Here is a 14,457-nt window from a genome sequence, read left to right on the forward strand (position 1 = left end):
AGTGCTCAGCAGACTTTTATTCTTCTTCCCCAAACCAGAGGTTGAGTGTGGACCTGGGAGAACTTCCTTTGCTAAAGGACAACTGTGAGTGGCAGCTCATCATGGGTTCCTCTTGAAGTGCCACAGCTGCCCATGGTCATCATTTGAAACGCCTTATCCCTGTACCACAACATGAGCTGCACTATGTGGAGGTTTTGAGCGATCAAACCAGCCTTCATAGATTTTATGACACCCTCCCACCTAAGACAAACCATACTAAATGTTGCCCTATGAAGCTTGCCCTAAATCTTACAGACTTATGTTGTGTGCAGTAATAGCAACCCCCATGTTGTGCACTTGCATGATAAATACTGCTGCAGTGCAGCCTGGGCCTCTGAGCAAACTGTTTCCATCCCCAGCTCTTCCCTGATACTTATAGTCAGCATGTTAACAGATCCCCCGGGCCGTGAGACAGGCAGCCAAATACCATATCCTACCCAGACAGCTTTTCCAGATCAGAGGGACGTGGTAGCCTGAACCACCAACTCCTGGCTAGTGCTGTGCACAAGCAGGCACAAAACGCGCATGGTCCCAAGGAGCGCTGGTGGGAGGCGATGGCACGCTGCCCTCCCTGGGCCCATTGCACCACCCGCTCAAAGGTGCGTGTCAGCAAGCCGTGCCCGATGTACCGTGCAAAACGTGCTGGCCCAGACCCAAACAGTGCTCCACGGCAGTGGCTGTGCTCCAAAAGCAATCAGACACTGGTCTAGCATGCAGCGAGGGCGAGGTGGCTGCTGGTCTCCACTTCTTTGGAAAAAGCTGAATTAAGGGCTTGGCTGAAAAATGACGTTGTGCAGTTGCTGCTGTGAACTCGAGCTTTGAACTGGGAGATGCCATGAGATAGGAACACGTTGATTTGCTGGGGGAGCACCAGGTCCTGAGTTTTGGGCACCGTATGGCCTTGGTGTCTGGTTAAAGAAGTGTGAGTGTGGGACTGTGACAAAATTAGCATAATGGGATGGATCTTCCAGGGATAGTACCATTTATGGTGGTCTAAAGTGCTCCTGAAAGGAAGGTATCTCATAATGCCACAGGTCTCTTGAGAGGATGAATACTGTGGAATCTTCTACCTTTGTGTCAGACTCAGTTGCTGGTTCTCATCACATCCACCACCAGTCAGACCATTGCAAACCCAGGAGAGACTGACGGAATGTGGCTTGTCTGAAACTGGACAATATACCTGGCAGAACCCCTCTGATGGAAGACTCCTCTTGGCTAAGAAATGCCATCCTTTAGAACACTGCTGGCATTACCTGTAAGGTTGTGTTAAAAGAAACTTTGACTAACGTTGCTGTTATGTGGAGAAAGAAAGATACCTTCAAGAATGGATTCTCCAGAGAGGGAATCACCTTCAGGAGGTGGTGGTCTCTCTTCATCAGCTTTGCAAAGAACCTAAATGGCTAGATTAGCCAAAATACTTACCCTCAGAGTTGGGCATCACATGATGCCTACACTAGGTGACTTCTCTTCAGACCTTTCCCTTGCTGGGCAGGACGTCTAGCCTGAGAATAATGGAAGTTCTGGTGCTTTTTGTGTTGCTTTACCTTTTCTCCGCCTGTTTTGTTGTCCTGTGGATGCTGTTATTGCTGATACCGAGCTAATGATAGCAATTGAGGTTCCAATAACTCAAGACTGATTTACTCAATTGATCGCAAAGTCTGACCTTGATTGGACTAATTATCAGCTCTAAGCCAATTGGGAGGCCAGCCCAGGTGATATGTGAGTGTGACTGGGTGTGGTGAACTTGGCAGATGTAATGACACTCTACCCAGAGAAGGCAGCACTGGGACCAACTTCTTTTGTAGGCTGGTAATCACATTGTTTACTGGATTCTGAACATCTGCCAGAATTATTTCCAGCTGTTTCAACTTCCTGTGGGAAGGGATGTTATTAAAATTGTTCTCAATCATAAACAGTGTCTTTTGATCCTTGCCATATCCCTCTTAGCATGTTCTCTACCTCTACTCTCTGACCAAGTGAAGCTATTCCCAAGGTCCCAAACCCTTAGAGAGGCCATTCCTGCGAGCACTGATCGCTGGTGTCAATGACTGAAGTTCCAGCAACTCCCTTTACTTATTCCCACTGTAGATCTTGATCAGGAAGCTGCCCTAGTATTTTTCCTCTATTTATATCACAGATGCCACGTACGTGGACTATTTTTCTGCTGGGAAGCAGCTGCACATAGAAAATAGTCATGTTTTCTCATGACACCTGGTGCATTTAACCTAGAGTTCAACCCAGTTTCCTCTTCATCCTCATTTTTCTTCTTCTTTTTTTCTTTTTTTTCCTTCTGCAGGCCGTATCTCTCCTCCTCCTGAAGCGCTTTCAAGATTTCATCTCTGCCTTGCTCCAGTACCATATGCCCCAGCTCAAGGGCATCAGCTGCAGGTTTGCTGTGTGTGGAGGAACTGGGACTTGCTCAGCCTTTAAGAGATCTCAGGGATCAGAAAGCATGATATTTTGCATTAGGTTAGCCAATAAAGTAAAAAAAGTAATAAGCTTCTACTTCATCCACTCACTACAGTTGTTAGCAGCAATAGAAAAATTCTATTGTTAACAAAATTCTATTGTTAACAGCAATAGAAAAATTACTTCACTATTTTCACACATTACATTAAATTGATACTTTCACATTCTTGTAGGGGAAGTAAGTGACTAACAGATATCATAACTATTATTAGTATTTTCTGAATAGGTAATTTAATATTATATGTCATTACAAGTAAGTTATTGACTTGTTTACCTTCCTGTTAACCCAGAATAATTGGCCATTTCTTAAAATAGCCATTAGTCATTTGTTAACGGGATTGCAAGGTAAAGTAATATTCTGTTTTGTATTAGAAGAATACTTGCTGGTCCAGACTTGAGACTAAAATCAAGCCTTAACACAGCTCACCTCTCTCCCCATTTAAAGTGTCTCAAGCAGGCAAGACAAAGATGGGAGGTGACCTACTCCTAGAAGGAGGGGACCTACCCCATGCCAGGTAGAATTCATCCTGCTTAACTCTGGCTTTCTCAAAGTCAAAGGTCTAATCTAAAGCCATCATGCAGGCTCCCTGCACAGTCAAAGAGAGAGGTTTGTAGTTCCAGGGGCAGCTCTCCTTGCTCCTCATAGGCTTTCCACCACTTCCTATGCCATGTCTCCTTAGCTTGCCTTGCTGTCATGGTACTTAGCTGAGCACTGGGTTCCAACCTCTTATAGGTTGGTCTGTGCTGCCCTGACCTCTTGGTCTCCACCTTATTCTACTGATTGTCCTTCCTCCACTTAAAAAGAAATCACTCATGTGCAAGCAGAGATGCACTGCTGCTTCTTACCATCTGAAATGCTGTAGTCCACCGGTCACTTTATGGAGTGGTGTCCATATTATGTCGCTTTATGTCCATATTATGGAGCAGCTCCTGATGGAGAAGCCAATGACAGGTACTGTGCCAAGTTCCTCCTTATCTGTCCATTGAGCTCACGTTGTTTGGGGTGGCCAGCTCTGCCCCCTCACCTTCAATCCTATCCTCCACCTTGGTTCTGCGCAATTCGACCAAAGCATTTCCACAAAACGCTTCTATTTACCAAAGATAAAAGATTCCGCCCCCCCCCCCCCAAACATTCCCAATCAGCAGTACCCACTTACATCAGTCTATGCAGGACAAAGTCCTCCCACCTTAGGAGCTTCCCAGACCTCCTCTAATTATAGTTTCCTCATCAGGAAGCTTTACTGTTTTACTATGACGGTTTGACAACTCATGTAATTCTGAACATGCCCTGATATAGGGCGCTTTTTCTGTGGTCTAATAGCAACTTTCAGTCTCACCCAGATGTAGGTCTGGGTGAGGGAAACTGCGTCTGATCTCCATGTACCACAGACCACATATGTGGGATCATATTCCTGCTCCCACCTTGAAGTGTCTGTATAATTAGTACAATATATTATTGCAGGCAAGGTGCTCTCCAAGCTGGGGAACCTCAGAATTAAAGTAGCATAAATCTTTGGTAGAATACCAGTATTTCACTTTTTTTCCTGCCTTTACGAGGTTTTTGACACTTCTCTTCCTTTTGTTCTCTCCTCAGAATCTCTTACTGCCTTCACTGGCCACAGAAAAAAGTTATCGTTAGTCCCTGTAATGGAAGGTGGGAGAAAATGAAAGTCTGTGGGATGAAAGGCATTTTTATTAGTGTGTCTGTGATCTCAGTCCCATTTTCTAAGTGACTTAGGGCCCTACTTATGCAGGTATTTAGGCAACTAGTGATCAAGATCTACTATTTCAATCCTACCTGTGTGTGTCTACTTTATCTGGAGCTATTAAATCTAAGTACTGTATTTATTAATGTACTACTGTACTACACTGCTGTGTGTCCACTGTACTGGTGTGCAGTAGTTATTTAATAGTAATAAGTACATTACTGTACTTTTTAATCTGCCCTCTGCTCTGCCAATGTGGCTTGTAAAGATCACTAGTTTATGTTTGGCAGTGATGAAAAGTAGCTAGGTCTTTCTTCTGAGATATCTGCATGGTTTTAGTCATTTAGGCTTTCTATTTTGAGCTGATTAAAATGGTCCCGCAAGAATGTAGAGGCGTTTCCTTGAGCATTAGCCCAAGTACCAGAATTTATTATTCCCATTTATTATTTGGGTTGACTGGAGGTGGACAGAGATGGATGTGGGTTGTGGAGGCTGGCAGGTTCCTGCATCAGTTGTGCTGAAAGAGTTAAGCTTGGGTCTGTTTGTGAATTGTCTTTATGGTTTGAAAATGTTAATCCTTGGCACTGTCTCTGTGACATGGGTCTGATGGAGGACGGCTCAACTCGCATTACTTTCACCACCTGAAAGTCAGGAGTTGAGCGAGCTCTCCAGGTCCCCTTATGGTCCACAGAGGGAAATGAGACCATTGAGAAAGGCACGCTCATGTCACCTGTCTCAGAGGCTTCTCCAGGTGGGCGGAACATCATCACCTGCTTCATGGACTGTTCTGGATGGGAGGAATAACACGTGGATGTTCTGTGCTTGCTCCAACAGCTATACAAGAAGCCCAGGCAGTCAATTTTACATGAATAACTTTTGAGATGCAATTTAAATTTATCTTAAAAATCCCCAACAACAAAAAGCCAGGTTGACCATGTGGCTATTTGAATAGCCCCTGAAGACTTCCACTCCCTGGTAGATTCTGTGATAACCCATCTCCGTGGTAAGGATGTTGGTTGAACCTGTGGTCCTTTTGGTCCATGCATGTTGGGAACTGTTTTGCTGTTTCTTTTAAAGGATCAGAGCAGAAGCTACCCAGGTGCATCCTAGAGCAATGCCAACTCATTGCAGGGAAGAGGAAGGTATCACAGGAAGCTCCCCCTTCATCCGCAGGATGCATAAACATCTGTCGGGATGCATCGCTGTTTCTGGAGCCAGCTCAACAGGTTCAGCAGTGGCTTGGTCTGTTGTGACAAGGCTGAGCTGGTGCCAGCGATGAACACAACAGCAGCCTACGTGCCGTGCTCTGGACTATGTGGCACGTGGGGTAGGATGGGTGTCCTTCTCATGCAGGGTTTGCAGGTGGCCTTCTCAAGCAGGACACTGCTGCCTCAGAGATCAATGCAGTGGTTCTGTATGAATTGCCACCTGGTTTGCTTCATGCAGCGAGTTGATGTATGTATTTAGGGCAATGATTTTGGATAGACATCTATCTAACCATTGTTCCACCCGGAGCTGGCTTGTTTGGTCTGTGGGTGTTCCCTCCCCTAGGTCATAACACTTCCTTCCAAGATCCATGTGGATGATCTAAAGTATTGCCTGATGCAGCATGCATTGGAATGAGCCACTCTCAAATGGAAAGAGGAGGGATGAAGTCGAATTGCACCCAAAGTAGTCATTCACAAACTCAACAGACAGGTGAACAACAGCAACCCTTTAGAAACTCTTGTGCATGTTGCTAAGGAATTGTTAGTTAAGGCAAGCAAAAGGGATGTTTTAGCTCAAATCTCACAAGGAAAATCATGGGTCATGTCCACTGAGTCTTACCTCCTCCTGACGTGAAGTCATATATTGTCTTCCTAATCTTTACATGAGCCTAATCATGGCTCCAAGGTCACACAGGAGTTTCTCAGCATTGTTCAGACACAGTTTGTCCTACACAGAATTTTGCAGGGAGCGGATACAGTTCTGAAAGCGTCTTTCAGCTTGACTGAAATATGGGAGTGAAGTAGGACAATTTACATTGGTTTCTCTTGAGATGCACCAGCATCTAGAAACTACTGAGCCCAACCAAAACAGAATAGGAAAGATTTTTGTGTAATATCCTAATTCTTTGGCAAATCTTACCCAGATGTGTTGAAATGGGTCTGTTTCCAGATTTCCCCCCACTCACTTTTAAAATCATGGTCATTACACATTTTTTCTGTTCACCATAATTATTATTTCCAGCAGGACACAGAATTATCAATCCAAGTCAGATTTTTATATAGGTATATAAAAAGGGGGAATTCAGTGGGAAATTTGGTTGAAATTCTCAGTAAAATGTAGGTAACTAGTAAAGTTTAATTACAAAAAAGTAACACAAATGGAAGGTCTGGGCCACCAGTTGGCCATTCCTGGTGTAAGGCTAGAAGAGACCAACTTTGATAGGGAAAAGTAGTACTTCTCATTTGGTTGTCTGGAAAACACTGTGTCTCCTTCTGGGAAAAGCCCTTCATAAGGATGGTAGGCATCCAAAATCTTGTCCACCTCATGATATTTCAGCTGGTCTAATAACAGCTGGTCTAATAACCTCTCCCTGCAAACCTTTCATTTAGGGGATTTACGATGCACTTTCCAAACGGAGCCAGAGCAAGGATTACAAAGTCCTGACCACATAACCTCTATATAACTGAAGGGTTCACAGTGTGGTTTTATCCAGCACCTTTGGAAGGAAAAGCATCCTCTTCAGGTGAAGCCCAGCTCCTCCTGATGTTGTGTAGGGGACAAAGGGGAGGTGCTTGCCATGTGGAAATTGTTCCACCAGTGCTTTTGGAGACAGTGTGCCACATCTCGGTTGTCTTCTTGAGGTATTAGTCAAGGCTGAAGATGCTCGGTGGCATTGTCAGCAGCAGGACTTGGCTCCTAAATGCTTTTTAACCAGTCCATGGCCATTGAGTCTTGCACCAGAGTGTGCTCAGACTGGAAAGGTGGAGTCTTGCACAGAGATGAGGAGAGGAAAGAGAGATGGGTCAGGCAGATGCTCAGTCTGGGTAGAAAAGCTTGGAGCCCAGCTCTCTATTTGATATCTCTGCTATCCAGTAGCAGGGCCTTTAAAAAAAAAAACACCCCACAAACAGACAGTTTTAGTTCATGGTCTAACTATTCTCACATGGAAGAGCAGGAGCAGCCAAGAGCAGAAGGGCCAAGAGTCCTAGTCTGTGGAAGTGATGGGTCATCTGTTCCCTAAGGTGACTTCATCTTAATCTTTAATAGTTAAAAGATTGGTTTAATTGATTAAAGTGCACCTCAGAGCTTTCTCTTTTCCATTTAAAACTCTGTATCCATTTATTTAAAGCTAAAATTGATAGAGAGATTCCATTTTTTCTGTTTTCTAGACACTATTTCAGCTTTATGAACCAAAGGCAGATTTTTTTATGCTATTAGCAAGAAGACCAGATCGCAACACCTCCCCTGCTCCCTGCAGAAGCAATACTTACTCATGGGTGGATATACTGGGAATGAGAGAAAAGAGAGAATGGGAAGCTAAGGGAGCTGTAGTCTTTGCTTTCTGTAGTTGAATCTCCTGGCGATGCGGTGAAGCAAGGTGAGCCACCCCCAAGTCAATATGAGGACAACATCAAGGCCTTCTGTCTCATGAAATGAAATGCCAAAAGAGGTGGGGAAATTTGAGAGAGAACAAACCATGGTAAAGTGCATGGATAACTGTGCAAACTGTAATTAATAATGGAGGGCAGGCTAATGAGATAAGGAAATCTCATCTGAGCAAAGCTCATGAGTCAAGCAGGACTTGGGGAATTTCACAATACCTCCATTGGTGTGTGATGTTTACTCTGACCTCTCTTCAGGCAGCCGTTAATTGCTGCCTGATGAACCAAACCCAGTAACATTAACAGACCTGCTAATTACCACGGAATGGAGACTAACTCCTCCAGAACATATAAAGGAGAAGTTCCATCACCCCCACCAGAGGAGCTGAGGATCCTTCACTCTCATTTCTCCTCCTGTTTTACAACCTTTACCACCTGCTCTCTAGTCTTCTCTTAACGCTCTGAAAGCGACGCTATGAGCCAACATTTCTCCAGATTTGGGGATGGGAATTTCAGTTCTTCTTCTGCTCACTGTGGCACACTGGGTGGTGGGAGAAGTTCATCTACCGTAAGCCATTGTGAAGACAATAGAGGAGAAGCAAGATACAGTGGTTATGGGTATGGTTATGGCAGCAGGAGTCTCCACAACCTTGGTGGGTTTAGGAATGTTTTTACTGGTGGAGGCTATGGAGGAGAAGGAAGAGGATACGGGAGGTGCCTGGGATTTGGTGGTAGGATGCATCTTGATAGGGGCTTTGGTAGAAGAGGATATTTTGTGGGAGCTTTTCAAGGTGGTGAAGCAGGGCTGGGTAGCATGTGTGGAAGAAGTTCAGGCAGGGAGGTGCTTGGAGGAGGCCTTGGTAGAAGTACCTTTGGTGAACAAGGGGCTGGACAGGGTTTTGGGCAGGCTGGTATTAGCAGAGGCATCGAGGAAGTCCATGTCAATACCAACCTGCTGAGGCCAATACAAGTACAAGTTGACCCCGAGTTCCAGAGAGTGCGGTCAGATGAGAAAGAGCAGATTAAGGCTCTCAACAACAAATTTGCGTCATTCATCGATAAGGTGAGTCCCTGTTCTCTTTTTTACTTGTTACCTGGGAAGGGAGAAATATAAGGGGTGCTGCTCTGCCTGTGTGAGTCATGGGGACACCTTTACATTGCATCTTCTCTCCCCAAAAATCACAGCGTTGGCTAGATTCCCTTGTGCTGGTGTGAAGTTCTTAATAGCTTGCTATAAACGCCGCTGCATGAATCACTTACATTTAGCCCTAGGATAAGTATCTCTTGAGTTGCCCTTTGTGGCAGGACAATAACAAGCTACTGGGATGTCACTGACCATTAACTCGCTTCTCTTTGGAGGAAAAGGGTTTCTGCATGGCTAGTAATATTCTGGTGCCTGGGAACTGTTGATGCAAGCAAGGAAAATGGGTAATGGACTTGGACATCCTTGATGTGTTCTGTTTTTTTCTCAAGCAAAGCAAAATGTTGCATTTCTCCAAAAACAAATTACTTCTTTGCTTGGACGTCCTCGCCTCTTTCAGGTGGCCAGTGACCCCCACATCTTTCTTCTTTACCTCTTTCTTGGTTTACACTACAATACTTTTACCTCTGTCTGCAGTCTTGTCTTCTCTTTCATTTCTACTCACAGACACCGGAACAGAACAGCCACAAAAACACTTCCACCCACGCAGACCTGACATGTGCCTTTGTCTGGGTGGTGACATGTGCCTCTGCATAGGGTGGAAGATTGTGTTATTTGTTACACGTGAAGACTTAAGGGCTCCTTGTATTACCCTACAAAAAAGCTGTTGGTTACACCCAGAAGTTTTAGTTATGCTTAGTCCTGAAAAATAGGAGCGTCTTTGATTCTCTTTTTTTCATTATTATTTTTTGAAAACTTCTGGATGTCAGCTTCCAGGTTATAACCTGTTCGGTGTCCCAGCTGAAGAGATGCTATCCCTCTGGTTTCCAAAAATACCAGCTCTGCATGTTATAGGTCTTTCTGACCTTCTTCTCTAAGGCAAGGTATATCTAGGAAGAGAGTGGTCCTGTGTGGTCTTCTGAGAGGGAGCTAACTCTTCTCATGTATTTGGGTGTCTAAGGTACTTCAGAAACAGATGAAGTCTCCCTCCACCCCAATCATCCCCCTAAATGTTGTGCATTTAAGAGATGAAAAGCTAGCAAAGATGTCAGTATCAGCTTTAAGAAGCAGCAGTAAAATCATATCCTTCTTCTGCAACACATTGGGAAAAAAGAGGTGGCCCCGCTTTAGTCTAAGCTGTCTCCTGTGTTGGTACCAGCGTTACTACAGTTGGTCCCACCTGACGAAACCTCTAGATGTTACTGCATTGGAAATATTAATTAGGATTTGTTTTGCTGTAGGGACTAATGCTGATGTTGGTGTTTCCCCCAGTGTTTTCCAGTGGCTGAGACGCTCTTCTGCTTTGCCTTGCAGGTTCAATGTCTTGAGCGGCAGAACCAGGCTCTGATGGCCAAATGGGAACTTCTGCAGCAGCAAAGCACCCGACCAGAAGAGAGCAGAAATATCACCTCTTTCTTCCAATCCTACATCAGTAACCTGCAGAGGCAGCTAGAAATGCTCCAGAACCAGAAAGAGCAGCTGGATCCGGAAGCATATAATATGCTTCAGCTTGTTGAAGACTATAGAAAGAGGTGAATAATCACAAGTTTGGGAAAAAGCATACTGGAATTTTCCAAGGCAATACTAATCATGCCCTGGGATGGCACAGCTTAGCTTCAGACCTTCAAGAGTTTTGTAGCCATTATAGCACTGTTCTGCAGTAGGTTCATTACGGGACTTGACTTTGACACTGGAAGACTAAAGCAGATTTTGTGAGGGTGTAGAAGCCAGAACAGTAAGAGGAAAATCAAAGGCCTTGTAGATCTATTCCACTCTTCTCTCCTCTTGTCCTCCATCGTGCCCTTCCTCCCCCAGGCAATGAGTAACCCAGGACTCCTCACTCCTGCTGGTAGTTGTGGAGTTGTGGTCAGCCTGGACAGTGGGGAGGGGAGGGACAGAGCTGAGCAGTGGGGTCAAGTTGGGAAGAGTCGTCACCTCTTCTGGCTTAGCTGCACCCAAAAGATAATATATGTCCACAGCTCTGAAAAATGGGAAGTTTAGTTCAGAATTACAGGGGTGTTAGAACTGATCTATATTATGTTACTATATTATGATCTATATTATATCACATTTTGTTGGCTAATTTAACATATAGTTTTGCAGAGGGTTTGCAATTGCCTTTGTAGTTGCTAGAAATTGCAGTTAAATGAAAACTTGACACATTCCCTTTTTGGATGATTCTCTTTGGTTTCTGATCCACTTGACTGAAAAAGTAAGATGGGTAATTCTATTTCTTTTTCTATTTCTTTTCTCTGTTGCAACAGATTCGAGGATGAGATCAACAAGCGCGCCTCTAAAGAAGAGGAGTTTGTGGAGCTTAAAAAGGTGAAGTAATCCAAGACACTGAGCTAAATCAAAGCAAATAAAGAAATAAAGCAATAATTGGATGGCTGCTGAGGTTTCCAAAAGCAAGGTCTTTGCTTAAATTTGTCTAACTTCCCTCTGTCTGAAGTCATTGAAAACCTGAGCTTTTTACTGCAAGACTGGCAAGAAATCATTTCCTCTAGAGACTGAATTGGTCCTTTGTAAGATGAATATCTAAAAAGTGCTGGTCTTTCTCTATTCACTCAATCACAACCTAGGTGAGACATCGTTATTAGGGGTTAAATAATGTCTATAGATGGCTTAGATAGGAGAACAGAAAATTTAGACAACTTTTTATTAGAAGAATTAATGAAATCTATGTTTCTACATTTTTGCATTTTCTCCAGGAACGCATTTATTGCCACAGCTATTTTGCTTATTGCCAAGCCATTCTTTTCTTCTAAGACTTAAAAACTTTTCCTTTGTTCCAATTGCTTTTCAAATGAAATCTGAGACTCATGGGCCATTATTTGACTCCAGGAATGAAGGCTTTAAAGAAACGTACCAAGTCTTGCAAGAATTGCACTTCAGTGGAGAATATGGATCAAAGAAATAGAAATATGCCTATGGCTTTTTTTACAGGAACTGGACAGTGCTTACATGGGAAAAATGGAGTTTGATGTTCGGGTGGAAATACTGAGGCAGCAGCTTGAGTTCCTCAGATGCTTACATGAAGCTGTGAGTACACTTCTCAGACTAAAAACTTACCCTCAGGTCTTGAAGGACATGTATCTTTTGGAAGGTCCCAGAAATTTTGGCCGAACAGGACTTTTTGGGGTGTAGAGTGGATCATCCTTGGCCTTTGATCTTATAAAGTCCTTTTTAATCTGTGAGTGAAAAGGGGGTCTAGTGTGCCACGAAGGCTGGAAGAGACACTTGAAAATTAAAACTGGTGATGGAACAATAGGACTTGGGGGATGCAGGTAGGGAAGTTCCAGTGGGTAACTGGCCAGAGGGTCCCATTTCTTTCCACATAACACAACCTGGACTGATCACATGGACTGTTAAAATCCAAAATCTTGTTTTTCTTGCAGGAGCTGTCCCAGCTGCAAACAGTAGCTGGCAACGCCAATGTCATTCTGTCTGTGGACAACCATAGAGAACTGAACATGGATGGCATCATTGAAGAAGTCAGGCAGGAGTATGAGACAATTGCTCAGAGAGGCAAAGCTGAAGTAGATGCCATGTATCGGGGAAGGGTGAGTAGCCATCAACAAGATATGAAGGCAAGTCTGTCTGCTCAATGGAAAAGAAACCAAAAATATCTGTTCTCTTCTCTGCACATCAGTACCAGGACCTTCAGAACATGTGGGTAAATCAACGTGAGCAACTGAGGAACAGTTATCAGGAAATCCAGGAACTTACCAGGCAGATCCAAAGACTACAACCAGAAACTGAAATTGCAAGGAAAAAGGTAAAGCTGATACTTCCCAACATGACAAAACTATTTAAGTCACTTTTACATGGGGACTCAGTGTAGTATAAGGTAGCCTGTCCTGTGGAGGCAAACATAGAGATGATGTTTTCTCTTCAAAATGAAGCAGATTTAGATTTTGGCTGTCCACCTTGGGATTTATTTGGGTTAATTTGCCCAGTCTAATGTATTTTCTGAGTTCTGTCATTGAGGCAGGTCTTTTAATTTCCAAGGACTGCCAGAAGGGTTTGAAAATCCCAGTCCCATAGAAGGGAAGTGGGCACATTCTGTTTGTGCCCTCTGCAGAATGCCAGCCTCCAAGAAACCATTAAAGATGCTGAGCAGCGTGGGAGCTCTGCCATCAAAGACGGCCAGCAAAAGCTTCAGGAGTTGGAAACTGCCCTGCAGCAGGCCAAAGATGATCTCGCTCGCCTTCTTCATGATTATCAGGAGCTCCTGAATGTGAAAGTGGCCCTGGATATTGAAATTGCCATGTATAGATCACTCCTTGAGGAGGAGGAGACCAGGTAGGTACAAACTATTCATCCTGGATAGAAGCACCTGTACAAAGCACTGTGTCCCATTCTTCGATCTATCACTTAGATCTCCAGGATGAATTGCTGCCTGGAAGAAGTGACCTCTTTCATTGGCTTACTGATAGAGCCTAGCCTGACTTTTACTTTTATTGGATGCATTATATCAATGTCACTTTTCCTTCACAGGATACAGGAAGGCTCACCAGCCACAATCTGTAAGTATCTCAAGGCTTTGCTTGGCTTTTTGAAGAGCACTCTTACTGTTTTGCTGTCTGTGGTACTTAACACCTACTATCAGAACAACCTATCTTAGTTCCCTAGGGAAATGGAGCAAATGGTAGTCTCTTGTGAGTGTGTGTGTGTGTGCATACACGTGTACATGCGTTAATATGTCAACATTGAGCTACTGACTTTGGAATTTATTGGCTAATTTCAACCAAATTTGTAGGAAATGGGAAAAACCTCACTTATTCTATAGGTCTATGTGGTACATGTAAGAACTGAAGGAAAAAAAATCTAGTCCTAAAATTTGTGGAAATAGGAGGCCAGATAAAGGAGAGAGAAACTGTACTCATGGGCTTCTTTAAGGAAGGGCTGCATTGAGTGTTCATGTACGGAGTAAGACGTAAGTCATGTTAAAGATAAGCGAATAAAGCCAGACTTATGTGAGAAAACATCTCAAAGGTACATCTACTAAGAAAGATTCTTGTTCCCCTTTTCAAAGACATGACTAAGAAGACTAGATTAGGTACAGCGATGGCCACAGATAAGTACTTATATCAGTTGTGCTTATAATCTTTTTGGGTAAAAAGAATAAGGTGCACATAATTTCATCTTTTCTTGCAGGTGTCATTGACCACAATGCGAGTGCTACTGGAGTCTTTGGAGTAGGATCTGGAGGCTTGAAAAGAGGGAAAGGGGGACTGAGCACTGGCGGTGGCAGCAAGAACAGAGGGAAAGGGTCGATCTGTGGAGAAGGAAAAGGCAGAAGCTCTACACAATGGGGATCCAGCTGTGGCAGTGGCCGATGCAGTCCTCACAGTGGAGGCCTGAGCTCTGGCAGTGGCAGCAGCTCTGGCAGGAGAGGCTCCATGTCTGGAGGTGGAGGAGGAGGAAGCTCGGGCAGTGGAGGATCGAGCTCTGGCAGTGGCGGGTCCATCTGTGGAGGAGGAGGAGGAGGAGGCTCAGGGTATGGAGG

At 44.1% G+C, this 14,457-nt stretch overlaps 1 protein-coding gene across 1 annotated transcript; it reads left to right on the forward strand.

The window, feature by feature from the left end:
- The first annotated feature begins 8,129 nt into the window (after positions 1–8,129).
- LOC140644413 (keratin, type II cytoskeletal 8-like) lies at positions 8,130–13,254 on the forward strand. The gene is given in 7 exon segments (XM_072847236.1): positions 8,130–8,867; positions 10,260–10,477; positions 11,210–11,270; positions 11,892–11,987; positions 12,344–12,508; positions 12,598–12,723; positions 13,030–13,254. Coding segments are annotated over 7 exon segments (1,629 nt in total).
- Positions 13,255–14,457: the final 1,203 nt, after the last annotated feature.

This window comes from Ciconia boyciana, chromosome 27 (assembly GCF_034638445.1).
Source record: "Ciconia boyciana chromosome 27, ASM3463844v1, whole genome shotgun sequence".
Lineage (NCBI taxonomy): Eukaryota > Metazoa > Chordata > Aves > Ciconiiformes > Ciconiidae > Ciconia > Ciconia boyciana.